This window comes from Mus caroli, unplaced genomic scaffold, assembly GCF_978045245.1.
Source record: "Mus caroli unplaced genomic scaffold, Mus_caroli_1 scaffold_9, whole genome shotgun sequence".
Lineage (NCBI taxonomy): Eukaryota > Metazoa > Chordata > Mammalia > Rodentia > Muridae > Mus > Mus caroli.
Window position 1 is genome coordinate 2,219,770 of NW_028227264.1, and position 23,073 is coordinate 2,242,842.

The 23,073-nt window shown below is 40.2% G+C and overlaps 1 protein-coding gene across 9 annotated transcripts in view; it reads left to right on the forward strand.

The window, feature by feature from the left end:
* Esr1 (estrogen receptor 1) overlaps positions 1–23,073 on the forward strand; it is a 387,455-nt gene that overhangs the window by 357,444 nt on the left and 6,938 nt on the right. For all 9 annotated transcript variants that reach the window (XM_085842606.1, XM_085842602.1, XM_085842605.1 and 6 more), the window contains one exon: positions 22,193–22,376. In XM_085842606.1, the coding sequence (XP_085698732.1) occupies positions 22,193–22,376 (184 nt within the window). The remainder of the gene's footprint in view (positions 1–22,192; positions 22,377–23,073) is intronic.

The following is a 23,073-nucleotide window of genomic DNA, read 5'->3' on the forward strand; positions in this document are numbered from 1 at the left end:
AAGTTCAAAGTTTCTTCCTTACACTTCTTAGTTGTACAACTTTAAACAAGTTGCTTAACTGTTTTGCGCTCAGTTCCCCTGTCCATGAAGTGAACATTGTAATCTGTTTACCTTGTACAATTAATTAATTAGTTCATTTCTTGGTTAATTATCAATTAATCAGTCAATTGAACAGTGCAGCTTAGCTCAATATAATAAAATAATACCAATTTCAATAATGGCAATTGAAACTAACAATTGCTGTTAGATAAGATTGTCTTTTTCTTCTATATTGCAGATAAGTATTTTCACAGATAGTCATGTTACTTACAGCCAGGGGTGCATCTGTGAAATAGTTTTATAGGTCATTTCAGTGTTGTGTGCACACTCCAAAGTGCTGCTATGCTGTCTTTAAAGTTACAGACCCAGTGCCTGGGATGGTGTCTTGATGGAATTAAAAGATGGCAATCATGAGACATTTCAGTCTCTGCCAGAATACCATAGGGTATGACTAAGTTTTTTTTCAAACACAATGCTTGGAATACATTCTAAACCAACAATAAAAATAAGAGTCTAATGATCCCTAAACTAAAAATAGATTTCCATGTTCACTGTCCTGAGTGAATATAATATAATAATATAATATAATATAATATAATATAATATAATATAATATAATATAATATATATAATTATATGTGTTGCACTTTTCTACAGATGGCTGTGATAAGGTCTGATCCAAGAAATCCCAGCACAAACTTCAGAGTAATACATTGTGCCCCAACACTGGGGTAGATGGTGTCACTGAGTGATAAGAAATGTTTAGCTCTAGAGTAGACCCATGGGACAACTGCATAAAATGTGGCCCATCACAGAAGTGCCATCAGAAGAAAGTAGAACTTAATCTATTTTAATCATATTATGCATGTCTATTTTTTCCCAATGGCATTTGATTAATGATGGAGTCAATGAATTTTATTTTATAAACCATTGAAAGCATTTTTTCTTTCTTGACTCTATAAGTGATGCTTATTTTGCACTTCAGAAAAAGACTTACATATTTGTATATTTTATGTATACTAGTACTTTTGTCTACACACCAGACATGGGTACACCTACACACCAGAAGATGGCATCAAGTGGTTGTGAGCTGGCATGTGGGTGTTGGGAATTGAACTCAGGACCTTTGGAAGATCAGTAAGTGCCATTGAACACCAAGCCATCTCTCCAACCCTGCTCATTTTTCACTTTTAATGAATCACATCCCAACTTTAGTTGTTAGTTTTCACATTTTAGTAGAAGTACATTTGTTGTGGGACTGAGGTATGGTGGTTTGTAAAGCTATTGGTACATGTTGACTTCTGCTCCACCAACACCATATCACACTGTTAGCAATGACTGTGAAAGATGCCCACACACATGAGCCACTGTGTCCTGTGGACCATGAGGCTGGTGATAGAAGTTGCTGGAATGAGTAGGGATCTGATGGTTTCCTTTTGCCCACACCCTGCTGGTGTTCTTAAATACCCACAGTCCAGGATTCTGCACATGTACTATATAAATGTTTCCTTTGGAAGCCAACACTCACCAGAATTAGATTCTATAGGTAGGTGCTATGTAGCTTTATATTGTGCACAGATACCATGACAGTGAACTCCCCTTGCATGCTCTCAGGGATACCTGTTACATTCTACCACTGATTTAAAAATAAAGCATTATTTTAAAAGAACAAGACAAGTTATTGAAGAATTCAATCACAGCATGTTAAGTGACTCTTTTAGAGTTAAAGGACAGGGCTCCTGCTAGTGACTTTGCTAGCACTTGATTCTGAGATTTTTGGGGTTGGACAGTCTATGTCCTAGTGTCTGATGAAATTAGAAGAAGCAGTATGACACATGACTTTACCTTCAATCCAGCTGCATGTTTCACTCAAAAACTGGGGGCTGATAGTTCAAGCTGTGCCCTACCCAATATCAATGAGCACCTATGGATCAAGAGATGTATGCATCTTAGTTACCTGCAGACAGACCTAGACGTGGCTCTGAGTCATGGACAGGAGTGTCAGGCAGAATCTCACTGTTTTCATGGACAACAGTGATGAGTGACATCAAAATGTCAAATTATTTTTCACTGTGTCAGGTGAAACACTGGCCCTTCCTGCCAGAATGAAGGGCAGTATGAATTACGGAGTTAGTTGAGCCTCTGTGTTCTGTGAAAGCAAGACACATAGAACCTTCTAGAGAAATTGTGGTCTTCTGGTATTGTCAGGCTTTAAGGCTCATTTATCATTGTAGTTACCTCTATAGATAAGTTTAGCTTGGTGGCACATCAGGGTTCTTTCCCGCTAAGGAAACCACTGGGTAAATTTTCAGTGACACATCGGTAAACTTAGTTTCCTGCTGAAACCACAACCATGGAAAGTCTCAGAAACAGGAACTACCTTAGATATACTGGAAATATTATGAGAAAATTAATAAGTAATGTCTTCATAACAATCTCTGGATCCTTTGAAGGGTCCATTCACCAGGTGTATTTCTCACTCAACAACCTGGGTATTGACAGCCTGAAATAACAGGAATAAGAGGCACTTTCTGTATTTTTAAAAGCATTTTCATTTTTTAACTGGTTTGCAAAAGTTATGAGCACCCAGTGCTTGGAACTTGGAAAATACAGAATAAATACTGAGAAAAAAACCATCTCTCAGAGCATCCCAAATTCATCCCATGAAAGTAATCACTGTTAACATTTTGGTGAAAGTCTCTATCTAGTTAAAAAGACTCATAGAAGCTGAGCATAGTGGCACACACCTTTAATCCCAGCACTCAGGAGGCAGAGGCAGGTGGATTTCTGAGTTCAAGGCCAGCCTGGTCTACAGAGTGAGTTCCAGGACAGCCAGGGCTACACAAAGGAAACCCTGTCTCAAAAAAAAAAAAAAAAAAAAAAAGAAAGAAAGAAAAGAAACAAAACAAAACAAAAAGAGACTCACAGAGGACCTCCTGTCATTTCAAGTCTTTTTGGCCACACTATCCTCTGACTTTTTTCAAAAGGCAGAATTGCTCCTAAATTGCTCCTAATGTTTTGTCAGTATGAAAATTAGTCTAGAGATCTCAAATGTCCAAGAAGATGAGCCTGCTGGCCATCATTTCTAGTTTTCCTGCAAACCTTAGAGCTAAGAAACCCTTAGTGTAGTGTTTGAGTGCCGAGTGAGAGGTAAGGGGAGTCCGGATTGGAGCTCAGGCTGTGACACTTATTTAGCCGCTGGGTGAGGAACCATTTGCCTGTCTGGAAACACCCCTGGCATTTGGAAGCCCTGGCGCTTCAACCTCCTACAGCCCTACAATTAAAACGCAATTTGCGTTCATTTTCCTTTTTGGATGTTTTGCTTTTACGGGGACGAGAGGAGTGGTTCAGTCGGTGAGGTACTTGAGAATTTGAATCTGGTCTCCAGCAACTGTGTATAATGTACAACAGTGAACAATTGTAGTCCCAACCCTAGGAAAGAGGGGGCAAGAGGGTCTCTGAGATTCCTGGTGACCCACTGGAGCTGCAGGGTTAGTGACAGAACCTGTCTTAGTTTCTTGAGGTTGAGAATAATTGAGAAAGACACCAGAAGTTAACATCTAGCTTCCACCTACAAACATACCTACATGCACATGACCCTCCCCTCCACACACTCACACAAACATACACAAACTCCTAATTGCATAGGCACAAAGTTACTTTCACTACTTAACAGACTTCACATCTGGGTACAGTATTTTTATTATTTCCTAGAGAATTTCGTACACTCTATCTCCTTTCTCAGTTCCTCTCAGATCAATTCCCTCCCTCCTCTTTGTGTCCTCTTGTTACTTCAATTTAGAAGAAACTGTCTTTCAGCAGCTATGAAAAAGAGCACCTCTGGCTCTTACAGTCTTTGCCCCATTATTTCGCAATGTTTCCAGAGCCTATGTGCAGGGGTTGTGTTATAAGCATATTAATTGGGGGCAAAATCTGATTTTTATAATGATCTCCATCTACTGTAAAAGAAACTGCTCTGTGCCCCATTTTTAATGGAATTATTTGATATTCTGGAGTCCACCTTCTTGAGCTCTTTATATATTGGATATTAGTCCTCTATCTGATTTAGGATTGGTAAAGATCCTTTCCCAATCTGTTGGTGGCCTTTTTGTCTTGTTGACAGTGTCTTTTGCCTTACAGAAGCTTTGCAATTTTATGAGGTCCCATTTGTCTATTCTACATCTTACAGCACAAGCCATTGCTGTTCTATTCAGGAATTTTTCCCCTGTGCCCATATTTTTGAGGCTTTTCCCTACTTTCTCCTCTATAAGTTTCAGTGTCTCTGGTTTTATGTGGAGTTCCTTGATCCACTTAGACTTGACTTTAGTACAAGGAGATAAGAATAGATCAATTCACATTCTTCTACATGATAACCGCCAGTTGTGCCAGCACCATTTGTTGAAAATGCTGTCTTTTTTCCACTGGATGGTTTTAGCTCCCTTGTCAAAGATCAAGTGACCATAGGTGTGTGGGTTCATTTCTGGGTCTTCAATTCTATTCCATTGGTCTACTTGTCTGTCACTATACCAGTACCATGCAATTTTTATTACAATTGCTCTGTAGTACAGCTTTGGAATATTGAATGGCTGAGAAGCACCTGAAAAAAAAGTTCAACGTCCTTAATCATCAGGGAAATGCAACTCAAAACAACCCTGAGATTCCACCTCACACCAGTCAGAATGGCTAAGGTCAAAAATTCAGGTGACAGCAGATGCTAGCGAGGATGTGGAAGAGAAACACTCCTCCATTGTTGGTGGGATTGCAAGCTTGTACAACCACTCTGGAAATCAGTCTGGCGGTTCCTCAGAAAATTGGACATAGTACTACCAGAGGATTCAGCAATACCTCTCCTGTGCATATAACCAGAATATGTTCCAACTGGTAATAAGAACACATGCTCCACTATGTTCATAGCAGCCTTATTTTTAATAGCCAGAAGCTGGAAAGAACCCAGATGTCCCTCAACAGAGGGATGGATACAGAAAATGTGGTACATTTACACAATGGAGTACTACTCAGCTATTAAAAACAATGAATTTATGAAATTCCTAGGTAATATGGATGGATCTGGAGGGTATCATCCTGGTTGAGGTAACCCAATCATAAAAGAACTCACATGATATGCACTCACCGATAAGTGGATATTAGCCCAGAAACTTAGAATACCCAAGATACAATTTGCAAAACACATGAAACTCAAGAAGAAAGAAGACCAAAGTGTGGACACTTATCTCCTTCTTAGAATTGGGAACAAAACACCCCTGGAAGGAGTTACAGAGACAAAGTTTGCAGCTGAGATGAAAGGATGGACCATCCAGAGACTGCCCCACCTGAGGATCCATCCCACAATCAGCCACCAAACGCAGACACTATTGCATACGCCAGCAAGATTTTGCTGAAAGGATCTTGATATAGCTATCTCTTGTGAGGTGCCTGGCAAACACAGAAGTAGATGCTCACAGTCAGCTATTGGTTGGAACACAGAGCCCCCAATAGAGGAGCTAGAGGAAGTACCCAAGGAGCTGAAGGGGTCTGCAACCCCATAGGTGGAACAACAACAGAACTAACCAGTACCCCCAGAGCTCATGTCTCTAGCTGCATATGTAGCAGAAGATGGCCTAGTCAGCCATCATTGGTCTTGAAAACTTTATATGCCCCAGTACAGGGGAATACCAGGGCCAAGAAGTGGGAGTGGAAGGGTAGGAGAGTCAGGTGACGAGGGGGTGGTGGCGAGGTTATAGGAGACTTTCGGGATAGCATTTGAAATGTACATAAAGAAAATACCTAATTAAAAACTGGGGAAAAAAAGGAAACTGCTTTGATGAGGGGTGAGAGTTACACTTATCTGTGGGTTTAAGGACAGGTATTTAGAATGCAGTTAGACTTTGTACTGGCTTAGGAAACTACCGTAGTGGGTTTTCTTCTGGATTCCATGGCTTTGCCAGTCACAGGCAGATGGTAAAACCAACAGTGTCAGTCATGGATTCCCTCCCAGTGACTGGACTGTAAGTCCAATTAAATGGCTGTTGGTTACCCCCAAGATATGAGCCCATTATTATACCTCATGGGGTTTTCCAGCATCCTCACTGTTACCTGTACCTCTCTGTTACTTCTCTCTCTGCATCACCATCCCACCTCCATATCCACAAAAGTCTCCTCCACATTTTACCTATTCCACCTTCATAGTAGTTATGCCCTAATAATTTTTTAGGACAGATTTGGCATAAACACAGAGACACACATGCACACAGACAGACACATAGACACACAAACACATATGGGTACAGAAACACACATACACAGACACACACAGGCACACCAAATACACACAGATGCACATGCACTTACACACACACACAGACATACAGAGATACACACATACACATGCACAGACACACACATGCACACACACAAACACTCTCATACACACAAATGCACACACACACACACACACACAATGTGTGGCAAGTAAAGACTATTCCCAGATATCTTCTGCCTCCCCACCCTTTTCTATTGTCCCTAACAATAAGCATCTTGTATCAGTGGTGCATTTTAACAACAAAGCCTTCAATGATGCATCATTATCATCCCAAGACTGTGGAGGACATTTATGTTTTATACTGTATGGCTTTTAGTAAATGTTTCTTATTATTATACAGAAATTCTCTAATCTCCTCCTCTTCTGCACCCTCCCCCTCTCCCTATTTGTCCTGTCATTGTAGCTTTGTTTTGTTCAGGATGTCTTGTGTTTGGACTACTATGGTGTGTCACCTTTTCACACTGCCTTCTTCTGTTCTGTATTGGTCACTTCAGGTCCTTACAATGCCTTTTCATCACTTAGTACCTCATGTTTTGTTATCTGTGAATAATATTCCATTGTCCGGATATACCAGTGTTTGTCTATTCTTTATTTAAAGAAAAGCTTGGTTGCTTGTGAGTTGCCATAATTGTGGATGAAGCTGCCATAAATCTGTTTGCAAAATATTGTGTGTGGACATAAATTTCTATTTCCTTTGTGAACACTAAGATGAGGGACTACTGGATCCTTTGGTAAGAGGTTGTTCCATTTTGTTAGGACTGCCCAAACATCTTCCGAAGTGAGCAGTAACATTTCACAGCACCATTGAAGGATATGTGTTCCTGTTGCTCCACATCCTTGTCAGCACTTCCTATTGTCAATACTCTGGGGGTTGCTCATCCTGAGATATATTTTATTATGGTTTTAATTTATAATTTCCTAAACTCATATGATACTAAACATATTTTTTATAGGCCTGGTTGGTACCTGTAGTTCTTCTTTGGTGAGATGTATGTTATATTTTTCATTCATTCTTAAATTAGGTGATTGTTTTTGTGGTTGAGTTTGAACATCTTTTTTATATATTTTGGAGAATAGTCCTTCATTAGATGTGTCTTTTGCGAATATTTTTCTCTATCTAAGACTTGTCTTCTCAGATTTTGGAGTCTGGCAATTTTTATCCTTCCTTCTGCTGAAGCCAAGTTGTCTAGAAGTGTCTCAAGGCTACCTGAGATTGGCAGACAAACTCAGTGTGCAGGGGTGCTGGTCTTTCCCTGGTGGTGTTCCTGCCTTTATCAAGGTAGAATAACTCAACAGAGTTTAAATGTGAGGGTTTCACATGAGGCTAACTTTATCTGTCTGTCTGTCTGTCTGCATGTCTGTCTGTCTGTCTCTATCTTCCATCTATCTATCTATCTATCTATCTATCTATCTATCTATCTATCTATCTATCTGTTGATCTAAATATTTATCATCTATCTACATATGTATGTATGTATGTATGTATGTATGTATGTATGTATGTATCTATCTATCTATCTATCTATTGTCTATCTAACTAACTACTTATCTATCATCTAATCCTATATATCTCTGTCTGCCTGTCTATAGATATAGTCATATGGGGCTTTTTTGATTCTTTAAATAATTTCTAAACCATCAGATTAATTAATTTTAAATAGTTTTTTCTCTAGAATTTCATGCATATTTTCAGCAATATGTGATCATATCTTTCCTCTTAATTGCTGCCCACATTCCCCTCAACCCAACCACCTTTAAACTTCCTCTTCTCTTCCTCTTCCTTCTCTTCTTCCTTCTCTTTTTTCTCCTCCCTCATCTCATCTTCCTCCTCCTTCCTGCTTCTCTTATTGCTGCTAATTCCCTAAGCCCAGTTAGTGCTGCTCAAATGGTTCCATAACCAACTAACTGACCATAAGACATCTTTTAAACACACAATTCTGAAATTCCACACCTCCATATATGGAATGTAATGTTAGCTTTATTCTCTTTAAGAAAACTTAAAATAAGCCAATCACACTCATATGATGCCTGTGTACTGGGGTTTCTATGCAGTCGAATACTTATTTAAATGGAGGATGGAAGTGAGATGCCTGAAGAAACATGCAACCCACAGCTCACTTGCCTCTTGGAAATAGGAAAAATTGACACTAGTTATAAAAAAGCAAAACAACAACAACAGCAAATCCCAGAAGGGACTGTCTGCTGTTTGGAGTATTCCTCAGGAAATAGAGGGATGTTTTCCTAAGGATTTGCTCTTCAGGGGAATCAAACTGTCCAATTAGGACTTTTTTTTCTTAGTTCCTGGTGCTGGTGACAGTACAGATACTTGAGCAGGCTGCCCAGTTCAGGATGACGTGGAAATGTCTGCATAAGTTTGTTATTCATTCTTAGTTCTTGAGTCAGCTTTTCTGAGTCAGAGACTAAGTCAGATGGGTGCATGGTGATATTTTATGAGCACATCTATCCACAGTGACTTTTTACATTGATTCCCAGGGAAGAAGGGACATCCTCCCTCCCCACCCCACCCCTATTGTTGTTCCAGAAGATTTGAAATACTTAATGAATTTCATGCAGTGAAAAGTAGTGAACTAATAGTTAACAAATCTCATATAAAGGAGGAGTAATATACAGAAATCACCAACTCTGTGAGCTATATCAGCACAAGAAAGTGTCTCTGTGCTGTACCTGAAATGAGCTGCAGAATTGGCTCTAAAGTTCTAGGTCAAACCAAAGAGAAGACATTCTATTGCAAGGTTCATAGGGATTTTAAAAAGGACAATATGCTAGTTACTCAAAGAACCTCTCTGAAGGCAAATCTCTACAAAAATGACTTCTTATTAATCAGGACTTGATGGAGATTGTACAACTTTGCCTCTATTCTCCCAAGGGAAACTGGAATTGCTAGTGTTTTCCAGGTAGAGAGTGATCTGTAGATTCTGGTTTCCTTCCTGTGGCTGTGATAGAAAAAAAAAAAAACCCTCTGAGACAAACAGCAACTTAGAAGAGGAAACATTGTCTTTGGCTTATATGCTCAGGTCATAATCCATCACTGAAGGAAGTTAGGACAGGAACTCATACACTCAAACAGGATCTTCAAGCAAAAGCCATGGAGAAATGCTGCTTGCTGGTTTGCTCATGTTTATGCTCACCTGGTTTCTTATACAGCATAGGAACACTTGCCTAAGGATGTTGTCGCCCACAGTGGGTTGGGACCTCTTATGTCAATTAACAATCAAGACAATCCACCATAGACCTTCAGTTGAGGCTTTTCTCTCAGACAACTCTGGGCTGTGTTGAGTTGACAAAACTTGTATAGGACACTTTTATTATCAGCTTGATGAATTTAGTGAAATCAGAAGGAATCCTATGCAAATTGTTGCCTGTACACCTATCCAGCACTGTGAACCTGTGTTGCTGTCAAAGCACCCACATGGCTTAGACCGTGGAATCTGAACTATAGAAGTTCCCAGGGCTTCGGGAAGTAGCCAGGGCTATCAGATCTTATCTGGTGGTTCAGAGCATCAGAAATTGAATTTCCAATCTGCTTCTTCTTGATCAGTTTTCTCCCTAAAAGTCTGATGTGGATGGTCATGTGTGTAAAGGTTGCTGCTCTTGCAAAACCAATTAACCCCAAACATAATAGCTTGAAAAATGTTTGGTCATAATTTTTTAAAGGAAAATAATAGAATGGTTTGTGTCTTCAGCAAAGTGTCTGGGGCTTCAGGTGACACTATTCCTTAAGTAGGGACTCCAAGAGTTATGGATGAACATCACCTTGATGTATCTTTATTGATATGTTGCAAAGGATACTGGCTGTTGTCTAGGACATCAGTGCAAGATTTCAACTTGGATGCTGCTTGTTGTCTTCTTCACACTGGCCCTTTAGGAGGTGACAAAAGTTCCTGGTCAAAGTAATAAAAAGTAGTCCCCAAGGCAGCTACCAAGGCAAAAGTTACATGGTCTTTTCTGACATATGCTTAGAAGACATTTCCAGCCTATCCCATTGATTAATGAGTCACAAATGAGTCACAAGTTAATCCATATTTGAAAGAGTGGGATTAGATCTGCTGTTTTGCCAGGAAGAATTAAAAAAACACTGCATAAAAAATAAATTTCAGGAAACTTGGTATAATGTGTCTTTGGAAAAGAATATCTGCTTAAATATGATGCAACAGTGTCCTGGTGTGAAGGTATGTACATGTGAACATATATGCCCAAAGAGGCCAGAGGCATTTGGCTATGCTGGAGCTGGAGTTATATGTGGTTGTGATATGGGTGCTATGAACCAGACTTAGGCCCTCTGCAAGAGCAGTAAACACTCTTAAGTAGCAGACCATCTCACCAGCTCTCAGACTCTATGTCTCCTAGCACACATGCATTTGAAACTTCTCCTTTCTGACCCCAAATGGATAAGAATGGACTGCTTGAAGAATAGAAAACTCAGAACCCTGAATGTTTTCTAATATGTTACAGATGTGAGCAACAGAAACAAACTCCCATGCCAAATATACACCAATAGCAACTTTGTCCTGAAAGATATATTCTAGAATTTATCTTGTCTGTCTGTTATAAAAAATAAAATCTGGGGTTCCATATATAGTCAAGCGCATGAGTCCAATTTAATGCAAAAGCCCATGTGTCTTACTTTGCCTCAACCCAACTCCATCAGCTCGCCAATATGGCCACTGGAAGTCATAAAGAGATTCAGCTTCGGAGTCAGCTGGAACGTGTTGATGTGGTGCATACTTACTTCCAAGAACATCTAGTCCATTTCACTAAAAATTACACCAACTTGACAGATATTTCTGAATCAGACCTATATGGTTTAGTGGTTGCTGGTGCCAAGAAATGCACTTGTTGGGATAGAAGAGTCCTAAGTGAACAAAGTCACCTGTTCCTGTGTTAGGTTTCTGGCAGGGACATGCATTTTTAGTTATCACTCCCTCTGTGACTTCACAGAGAAGAAATGTTGCCAATGCATGTCACATGATATACACTAGCATAATGGTATGTGTGTAGAGAAAGAGCAGGTCTTGAGAAGGCTTTGAATCTTGCAGCTGAATTACTACTGATCTGGAAAAGGATGGAGGTTTCTCATCAGTGGATACAGATTTCCCAACGTGATCCTCTTTTTTTGTTGTTGCTGTTAGGCACAAAAATGATAATTAAATTCCTGAATGGCATAAAGCCCTCTCTTTGAAGTCTTCCGTGATGCTATGTCTTTGAGTCATAACAAACAAAGCATTGTGATGTTCTCTGCTTGCCCTTTCGGCTTCACTTTGTTCTTTGAACACACTGCCGGCCACGGAGTATGTCAGTATTCAGAATGAATAGTAAGCATAACGGGGGATGACTAAATGTTTCTAGAACCAAAACCCTAGCTTCTCTTATGAAGAAGACTAGCAACGGGAAGAAAAGAATTGTAAGTAAATCATTCTTTCTAAGGCCTTAACTATAGATAATGTGAATAAAGAGAGGAGGTGCCCTGAACACCCTTAAATGTTACTCCTGTCTCAATGTACTTGTTTAACCATGAATAAATAGGAAACACCTCTTGAATTATATTAGAATAGGACTTATTATAACAGAGAGACACACTGTGTGGTGATTCAAACACTCTGATGTGTATAATAGTGCTAATTCTACAAATAGGTTCATGTTTGAGATACTGTCAAATACATACATGTGTCTGTATTTCTGTATTTCCTGGCATGCAACTCTGAAAGCCCTTGAAAATTCTGAAATGATCATATCTTTTTACCATGCTAATGGGTTCACTGAACAGCTAGTGGCCCCTATGTGGCATCAGGATGTGGTTGTCCCTGGAAAGGTCAAGGCTTGATGAGAGTTGAAGATGTATTCGATCACCAGTGGCCCATAATTTACTCAAGCATTCTTAAACAGCAAAGAATATTACCAAACCCCAAATGCTAAGGTTTAGAGCATCTGAGGATGTGGAAGTATGAGGGTCCAATGCCTCCCCCATGGGGCATCAAAGCACCATGGTCCTTCCTGCACCAGGCATCACTTCATCTGTATATCATGCTCTTTGTAAGAAAGAGAAATTTACATTTCCCTAAGTTACATGGCCCCACTCAAGGTCATTAATGAAACCCAAGCAAGGAGGGGGTTGTGAGAGCCCCAACTGTTGGCCAGTTAATCAGAAACATGGGTAGAACAACCTGGAGCTGGCAAGTGATAGTGAAGGGGACAGGAAGCATGCTGGGTTTGAGTCCTTCTCGTGGGAGTACTCTCTCCAGAAAGAGGCCATTAGAAAGGAGTTATGTTCGATGCCATGAAGTGGCTTCTGCTAGGCACCTACTTGATCACTGGTGATGAGAAATTCTCATAACTTTTAGAGTCATAGAAATCAGCTGTGCTGGTTGTATTGGGGAGAGAAGAGAAAGAAAAAAAACCATATAATTGTGACCAATTATATGGTCAATTCAGTTCAGTTCTGTAGCCTTTTATTATGTGGTCTTCCACATACTCAGGAAAAAGGAATCTGCCATTTAAATGAGTTGTTTCCTAAGATTCAGCTCTATTCTAACATCCATACATCCATGACTAGAAAAGAGAGAAAGAAGAGGCAGGGTGAACCTTGCCCAGGAACTCCATGGAGAAGATACCTTTCGACTTGTTAGTGTGGATAGGATATTTTTCTTTCTTTCTCTCTTTGTTTCTCTCTTTGTTTCTTCCTTCCTTCTTTCCTCCCTGCCTCCCTGCCCCCTCCCTCCCTCCCTCGATCCCTCCCTCTCTCTCTCCTTCTTGATGTTTGTAGAACATGATTTTAATATTTTCAACTGTTAATATTCAACAAACAGAATAATTAGTTTAAGATATATTTTGTTGTTATGTCTCCCTTTTCATTTCTGATTTTATTAATTTGAATACTGTCTCTGTGCCCTCTGGTTAGTCTGGCTAAGGGTTTATCTATCTTGTTGATTTTTTCAAAGAACCAGCTCCTGGTTTTTGTTGATTTTTTGTATAGTTCTTTTGTTTCTATTTGGTTTATTTCAGCCCTGAGTTTGATTATTTCCTGTCCTGTACTCCTCTTTGGTGTATTTGCTTCTTTTTGTTCTAGAGCTTTCATGGGTGCTGTCAAGCTTTTAGTGTAAGCTCTCTTCAGTTTCTTTTTGGAGGAACTTAGAGCTGAGTTTTCCACTTAGCACTGCTTTCATTGTGTCTCATAAGTTGTGATATGATGTGTCTTCATTTTCATTAAGTTCTAAAAAGCTTTTAATTTCTTTCTTTATTTCCTCCTTGACCAAGTTATTGAGTAGAGCATTGTTCAGCTTCCATTTGTATGTGTGCTTTCCGTTGTTTTTATTGGTATTTAAGACCACCCTTAGTCCATGGAGATCTGATAGGGTGTATGGGATTATTTCATTCTTCTTGTATCTGTTGAGGCCTGTTTTGTGACCAATTATATGGTCAATTTTGGAGAAGGTACACTGAGGTGCTGAGAAAAAGGTATATCCTTTTGCTCTAGGATGAAATCTATAAATATCTGTTAGATCCATTTGGTTCATAACATCTGTTAGCTTCACTGTGTCTCTGTTTAGTTTCTGTTTCCAGGATCTTTCCATTATTGAGAGTGGGGTGTTGCAGCCTCCCACTATTATTGTGTGCAGTGTGCTGTGTGCTTCGAGCTTTAGTAAAGTTTCTTTTATGAATGTGGTTGCCGTTGCATTTGAAGCACAGATGTTCAGAATTGAGTTCATCTTGGTAGTTTTTCCTTTGACTAGTATGAAGTGTCTTTCTTTATCTTTTTTGATAACTTTTGGTTGAAAATTTATTCAATATTAGAATGGCTACTCCAACTTGTTTCTTGGGACCATTTGCTTGGAAAATTGTTTTCCAACCTTTCACTCTGAGGTAGTGTCTGTCTTTGTCAGTGACATACATTTCCCGTTTGCAGCAAAATGCTGGGTCCTGTTTATGTATCCAGTCTGTTAGTCTATGTCTTTTGGGGGAAATTGAGCCCATTAATGTTAAGAGATATCAAGGAAAAGGGATGGTTATTTCCTTTTATTTTTGCTGTTAGAGGTGGAATTATGTTTATGTTGTTAATTTCTTTTAGGTTTGTTGAAAGATTACTTTCTTGCTTTTTCTAGGGTGTAGTTTCCTTCCTTATGTTGGTGTTTTCCATCTATTATCCTTTGTAGGGCTGGGTTTGTGGAAAGATTTTGTGTAAATTTGGTTTTGTGATGGAGTATCTTGGTTTCTCTGTCTATGGTAATTGAGAGTTTTGCACGGTCCAGTAGCCTGGGCTGGCATTTGTGTTCTTTTAGGGTCTGTATGACATCTGCCCAGGATCTTCTAGCTTTTATATTCTCTGGTGAGAAGTCTGGTGTAATTCTGATAAGTCTGCCTTTACATGTTACTTGGCCTTTATAACTTACTGCTTTTAACAGTCTTTGTTTTGTCCTCCTCATCTCTGATCCTGTGATCCTGGGAGTGTTAGAGTGCCTGGGAGTGGAGACTCCTCTGGGTGTTGTCAATATTTTTCAAAGAACACTAATAGACTCCACGTTGTCAAGAGTTTGCCTTTTGATGATGACAAGATGTAAAATTCAAGTTTGTCACATGGCTTGTCATTCCAGCTGGGCATGAGTCGCCAGTGCAGGGTTTTGTCAAAGCACATCTGTCAGACCCCACCCTTGGCTCAATTATCAGACTTTGGTGGAGACTGGGCAACTGTTGCCTCCTGTAAAACTTCACAAGAGATTCTAAGATATTCATGATTTGAAGATGAATCAGTATGCTTTTTTAGCATATACCAATGAGAAATTATACTAAACTCACTTAAAATAAAATGCTAAAGCTATATAGTTCAGGGCAGATATACAAGGCTTGACAAAAGTTTTTTTTAAGTGAAAAAAATGTGGTCATCACAAGAAATACTTGGATAGAAACGTAATCTGAAGCTTTCTGCTCAAGAAATAGAGGACATGATAAATAGATATGGATACCAGAATAATTATTTGTTAGATTAATTAAAGTATCAAATTAAAAGTTATTTAATTGTTAAATTATTACAAATTATTATTACAAAAATTTAAGAATATATAAGAGTTAAGATCTCATTATTTTGTCAGTGAGTTGTATTTTATAATCATTGGCTCTAGTTTCCTTTCGAAAAGTGAACATTTCCTCTATTGATCTTTACAACCAGTCCTGGCAAGTCTATAGTATCTGCTCAACGACACTGAAATCAATTCAAGTAAGTGGACAGCTGCGACTTTTACATGGTACCCCTAGTGGAAATGATGGCTCAAATATTGTTTTTAAAAATCCAATTTGTTCTTTGAAAATTCTATACATGTGTGTAATATATTTTGATCTAGCCCAGTCTTCCTCCTTCCATTTCCTCCTTCAATCTCCTCTCAACACCTTCTATTTCCCAGCAGTCCCCTCTTACTTTAATGTCTTCTTTAACGACTCACTGAGTTTAATTAGGGTTTCTTACGTGGGCATGGATGCAGGGTTATTTACTAGAACATGGGCAGCTTGTTCATAGCTACATCGAGTTTAAAATAATGACTACTTTTGCCATTACCAGGGGCCCCTAACTGCCAGTAATTCCTCAGCCAGGGGTGGATCTTCATGAGGCTCTACACTGGTGAAGACATTCTTAATAACTCTCTTCACTATAAACTCATCTGCATAGTACATCTTTTGAGACATGTATATGCTCATGCATGTGTGTGTGTTTGTGTTTATAAATACAGACCAAAATCAAGATCTTAAATATGGTATTCAAGTGTTCTGCCAGTTAATCTCAGATCTCTTTTCAAAACTTTTTTACTTCAAATTTGTATTTATAGTATATCCATGTAACAGGCCTTTCCAGAGAGGTACAGCGTAGAGGGAAACATTAGTACCTGGGACTGTCTGTCCAGTACTTTGTAGAATATCTAGAATAACTCTTCCTGCTAAATAACAGCAGCAACCATGTTGCTGTGTAATACAACTGTCCATATTAGTTGCTTTTCTGTTGTTGTACAACAAAGGCAACATATAGATAGAAAAGTTTGTTTCCAGATGGTTAGGGTCCATGGTAGAGACAGCAGGTGGCAACCATGGTGCCTGGAGCAGTTGCTGAGAATTCATACCTTAAACTGCAAACAGGGTGCAACTGAAACCACACACGGTGGTCTTTGAAACCTCAAAGCTTGCCCCCCAGTGATATATTTCCTCTAGCAAAATCAACCTCCTCAGCGTCCTCAAACCGGACCACCAAATGTTTACCACATATTCAAATGCCAAAGACTCATGGCAGAAGCATCTCATTCAAACCACCATACTGACCAAAGACTGCATCAAGAGTAGCACTGCCCCTCAAACAAATGTCAATCAAAGTGAACCGGAGACCCAACAGGGACTGATGACATCATGATATGCCTCCAAGGCACTAATGAGAAAAGACATTGCTTGTAGAGACACTTCTCTGTGGTGCCCCTCCATATGCTAATACATCACTTAGTCAGCCATGAAGACTACAACTTCCTCCTGATCAAAGCTGAGTGACAGTTCTGGTCCAGGTGACTTACAACTCTGGACTTCGTATTATTGATCATCTTTTCCCTTTGAAATCATTCCGGCTTCTTTTTTCTTTTATATCAACCTGTTGTAGATTGAAGAACCTCCCCAAGGTCAGCTACTACATTATTCCCTTTGGAAAAACAAAACAAAACAAAACAAAAAAACACCACCACCAACAGTTAAGATTGCCTTGCTGGAAGAATTTGCCCTCCAGCAGCTGGTAAGCCCAAGGCCTCAGCGCTCTTATGCTCAGCACAGAGGAGCCTCCTCAGTGAGGTCAATGTCAGAGGAGGCCAAGAGCCCAGCCATTGCTTAAGCTTCCTCCTGGGTATATCCATGGATGGGTGTTCGTCAGTCTTCCTTAAACTTCTCAACAGCTCCATTGGGTAGAAAGAAGCTGAAAAAAAGGGGGTGGGGGGTTCCTGTGAGGCCCAGATGTAAAGAGAACCTGCAAGAGTGTTGCAGGAGAATAAAGGATAGTTGAGGTCACATGAGCCTGAAGAAAAGCCATATTATCTCAAGATCTCTAGGCAGCCCCGGTATCATAGTCTTATAATCCTAGCTACTAAAACATTTGAGTCAGGAGGCGTCCAAGTTTACAGCTTGTCTAGATAGCAGAGTAAATTCAAGACTATTCCGGGCAGCTGAATGAAGTCCTGTCTCAAGCAAAAATGTGAGGCTGGAAGGCTGTAGATGCTATTCAGTAGCAGTGCTGCCTAGCAGGTGTGATGTACAAAGTTCACACCCCTGTGTGTGTGTCTGTCTGTCTCTGTCTCTCTGTCTGTCTGTCTCTGTGTATCTGTTCATATGTTTCTTTGTTTCTCTCACACAGACACATAAACACACATATACACATATGTACATACATGTATTAGTACAAGCACACATGCACACATACATACATGCACTCATGCACACACACACACACACACACACATACATACACACCTTACACTTGAGGGTGTCCTTGTGGTTTCCCTGTCATTCTCTCCTTTTACTACATCCCCTACAGAGTTTTCCTATCTCTCCCAGTGGTGGCAGGATAAGTTAAAGTTTGTTAACTATGCTTCAAGACAGACTTCCCACCTTTGGGGTTTGGCACAGACTACAAAGCGCCTGGCCTGTTGTGTCTTTCTGAAGGCCCGTACTCTCTACACACTGGCCGCTGGCTTCTGGAAATCATGGGGTGGTACACGGCAGAAACTGCCTGAGACACAGATAAACTGGCGGCTTTGTTGTGCTCATGCTTGTTAGCAATGGTTGCCAGAGCACCTGAAACATTCTCGGACTCTGGGTGGCTTTTGCTTCTTAAACAGCTCCTTAAGGGCGGCAGGCAGCAAACAGGGACTGTGTGTTGCCAAGAAAGTCCAAAAGGACCATGGTGGCTGTTGTCAGTTACTGGCATTTGGTCAGGGCTGTATTTTTGTTTCGATGTATATTTGCACAGCTAGGAAGTGCCTGCTGACAAGGATGAGATGATAAGTTGAGCTGGTGCCAAAGCAGGACTAGAAAAACAGGCTTTCTCAGAGTGATGTTCTCCATTCTGGGAGGTGGCGTTAAAAAAATTCTCTCTCCTTGGGCAGAATCTTCTGTTAAAATATTAACTCCTCAAAGGATATAAACCTTGGAATCCCTGCCAGATAACAGAATAGGTTCTCAATAGCTTCTTACTGGAAGAAGGAACCCAGACAGTCATGTGCACTATGAGAGAACCCAGAGGTGACAGCCCAAAAGAAAGAAATGGCTCACTGAGTCAGAGTGGTGTGTCTTTTTCTTGCATTCAAAGCCAACCAAACCAAACCAAACCAACCCCCCCCCCCCCCAAATAAACTGTGCTGGCCATAGATTCTGTTGAAGTTCAGCACAAGTGTATTTTGTTACATAGTGCACAGTAGAGAGGGAAGGGACAATGCAGGCTACCTCCCTTGGCACGAATCCCCAAGCTATTAGATGGTACTTTCTAAGATTTTTTGAACAAGAAAGGGGTTACTGTTGAATGAAACCAGTATCCTGGGTCATAACAGAAAAAGACGTGGTTCAAGATTTCATCACTCAGTTTGGACTAACTGAGGTTTAGGGTCTGGGCAGGTTCTCAGTCCATTCATTCTGTGGTAAGGCTTCTAGGAGACAGGACAGTGATGTCAGTGATGACACACAGAATATAAGAGGCAGAGCCATGGGGAGCTCAGCTGAGGCCAGTGCTGACACCAGTCCACCAAGGCATACCTCCCTGCCATCTGCAAAGTCCAAGCTAACCCCATGGCCGCTAGACACTTACTTCATTTTCTGATGGACTCCCTCTTTCTTTGTCACATGGAATCTAGGCAGAACGTAATCCAGGCATTTCTCTGTCTTTTTAAAGCAACTCTTAAAAATGTGCTGTTTGTCAATTTCACTGCAGAAGTGTAAAATGTAACAGTTTTTAGGAAACAACGTGTATGTATAACTATATGTGTGTATATAACTTAACAGTTTTATAATGAACATACATTACAGTAATACTGAATTCATAAGAAATATCTAAAAGTACAGTTTTAATACTAGCAATGCCTAGCAATAAGGAAATAGACCCACTATGGAAGCACAAGATTCAGGCTACAAAGCCTATACCAATTTCTTGTTTCTTGGGCAATTCATTCATTCATTCATTTATTCACTCATTCATTCATTCCTCAAAAATGATGTGTATGAAACATATTCTTTTGTGCATGATTGTCAAGAAGTTCAAATGGTGATCTAACAAAAAAAAAAAAAAGGCTCTATAAGCTTGTGAACAAGAACACAGTTCAGGTGGACCCTGGAATGCACCATGGTACCAACTCAGGTGACAACCCTCAGGGTTTTTCTGTGGCTTCCTGGAAAAACTGGGTTTCAAATGTTCAAATGTTACATGTTATAGTGCATGGAGGGATAAAGAGAAATCCAGTGAAACTCAGGAAGTTGTAAATTTTTTGATAGTAGGGGTGAGGGTCCATCACAGCTTCAGAATCTAGAAGCAATTCACTAGATTAACCTGGTAGTAACTTGCAAAAGGATAAGAATATACATCCCATATGAATGGCTGGTTATACTCTCATACACAATGCTGACTTCTGGCATGAGCAGAAGAGTGGATATTCTGGGTAAAGACAAATGGCTTCATTAGCTTGGAATGAGGCAAGACAGGATTTTTCTGGGCCTGAGATGCTTCACACTTTGAGCTGGATGATAGCTTTATGAGTTGAAATATTTGTCAACAGTCTACAGTTACACCTTATTCAATTAGACCTTCATGAAATAAAGATTAAAAAATAAGCTGAGAAATAAATTAAAAAGAGATAGTGGGTTATGGGGCTCAGGGGGAAAGCTCTTTAGTAGAGAGAAATCTCTACACTTGGATCCCAGCACTAAGAAAGTCTGCAGTGGGTTTTTACCAGGAAGGTTTGAGATCCCCAACACACACCAGAACCTTGAACATTCCTTTTTCTGTGGATATTTAATGCAGTTCTCACCCATGTAGCTATTGGAGAGCAATGTAAGAACTCCCATCAACAATTCAGCCAAGTTGGACTGAGTTGTATTAGGAAACAGGATGAGTGAAAAACAATGGACTTCAATCTACCCTGAGCAGCCCACAAGGAAGCTGCTACTGGAAGTATGTCAAGAATGCATATCATATGATGATCCCCCAGCTTTTGGTCCTTTTGACCTTTACAATTTTAAAAAGTATCCCCCTTGTGATTGTATATTGTATTTGTAACATAAAAAATTTCCAATTAAAGAAATGACCTTTCGGGTTTTTGTTTTTAAAGAAATAAAAGAGGATAACATTAAAAAGTAGATAGAGAGGAGTTCAAACTTAGTACAGGGCAGTGTCCAGTTTTCAGTGTCCAGAAAACAGGTAATATGGTCAAAAGTGGGACATAATCTGCCAAGGTAAATGAGAACACACAAGCATTTAAGAAAACAACAGGTCAGAAAAATAAAGGTTGGGACTCATGTTATAATTTATGCACAGTTTCTTTCTTAAGCCCTAACCTGCTTTGTATTCAGTGCAGTATCTACTATGGATCAATGTGCCTGTCTGTGCCAGAAGCTCTGAGATTCTCCTGAGATACACACCAGCCAATATTTGGGCCAGTCTTGTTCTGTTGTTTTTGTTTGTTTTAAACATGGCCATTTTCTACTCTGGGCAACTACAACTGTTTCCTATGAACTCCTCCTCAGTATAGATATTTTCTTTGTTTTCAACCCTCAGGTTGTCACTTACCATAACATAAGCATTTATGTCAGTGAGTGATAACAAAATATGAAACCACACTGCTGTGTTATCCTAACCCTCGTGGTAATCCAGCATCATGTGTGCCCTGTAAGGCTGTGTAGTTAGAATAGAGGAGCTTATTTCCACCAGAGAGGGCAAGTGGAGTTGAGAGACGAGCTGAGACCATCATGCTCCGTCCCATCTTGCCATCATTCTCAGCATTCCTTTCCATCGTCCTCAGTGCTCCTCATGGCCTCCTTGCTTCTCTCCCTAGAGTAGTCCCGAACTCAGGACTACTACTGGTCAGGTGAAATGAACAACATGAAGGGCTCTGCCCAGCCTGAGGCCATAGAAGGTCAAGAGAAGACATGCTTGCCTGTCAGGAAAAACAGCTGTTCCTAAAGTTTTCTAGCCACACCCATGTCATACACTCTTCAGTAAAGACTGAAATATGTGTAGACTTATGTTAGTGGAAGCAAATATATGCAGAAGAAAATAACTTCCGCCTCAAGCAATTACCTTCTAATCACTTAGCCAATTATTCATAACTACTTGTGAAGCGTATTATAAGGTGTGTCTTGTGTTTCCTGGGGAACTGTCTGCCCATCGTTACCAGATATGGGAGTTGGCATACTGGGTGCAGTCTAAGTATCCCATCATTCCACTTATGTTCTCTTTGTAAGTAGCACATCTCTCTGTCCCTCCAAGGAAGCAATGATGGTTTCCTCTCGAGTTTGTGGCCAGCATTGAATGAACAGTTCATGTTGACATTAGATCTACCCAAGAAGGAATGATCATGCCACCATTATGGCTGCAATATCAATAGTCCTTTCTAGAGAATCTTGGATTAGACACAAGAGGCTATTCTTGATGTGGAAAGATGTACATATTCATGATAATCTCTTGTCAAATGTGTCAAACATGTCCACTGAATTCTCAGTGATGTGGAGGTCTCAGAGGAAGCTCCCTGGCCCATCATGTCATCTCCGGAATGTCTCCAAGACCATGTCCTTTATGAATCTCTCTCTCTCTCCCTGTGTATTCAGGAGTGTATACGTTTCTGTCCAGCACCTTGAAGTCTCTGGAAGAGAAGGACCACATCCACCGTGTCCTGGACAAGATCACAGACACTTTGATCCACCTGATGGCCAAAGCTGGCCTGACACTGCAGCAGCAGCATCGCCGCCTAGCTCAGCTCCTTCTCATTCTTTCCCATATCCGGCACATGAGGTGAGGCAACCCTGGGTTCTGCAGTAGAGATAAACGATGTAGACCCAACCAACTCTGTATGATAGCCAAAACATGGCAGGCAGCTGAGTAGGCAAAGTAACTTTGGAAAAATGTCTGACCCAAAAGGCTAGGGGAGGACAGAAGAGAGAGTAGAGAACCTGCCTGGAGCATTAGGTAAGCATCAGGGAGAGTACCCTAGAGGAAGGGAGATGCACTGGTGATTTGAAATACATGCAAGGAAAAGAGGCATATCAATCAAAGGGTATTGCCAAGCATAAGCAATCTCTCATGGCTTCAGGCTCATCTGTTATGGTTCTGACAATACTCCCTACTGACCTACACCAGGGAATGCTGAATGATAGAGCTCTGGACTTAGAAAAAACTCATGCAGAGTCAACATTGATGCATCCCAAGATATGGAAGCCTTCCTGTGACCTCCTTTGTCCTTACTCTAACCTGTCACCTAACGTGCTCCTTAATCTCAATCTCTTCTATTGCATCCCCTATGAAGCAACCAGAGTGCTCACTTTGAAATCAATCAAGATCATATCATCTCCCTACTTAATCTTTACAGGGGTTTCCTATTGCTTTTCAATTAAAGCATGTCACCCTTTGCTTTGTTTATGTTATTCCTTGTGACACAGTCCTTTGTGATTATCTTTCTGGGTGTCCTTCATAACTGAAGCCATGCCATAGC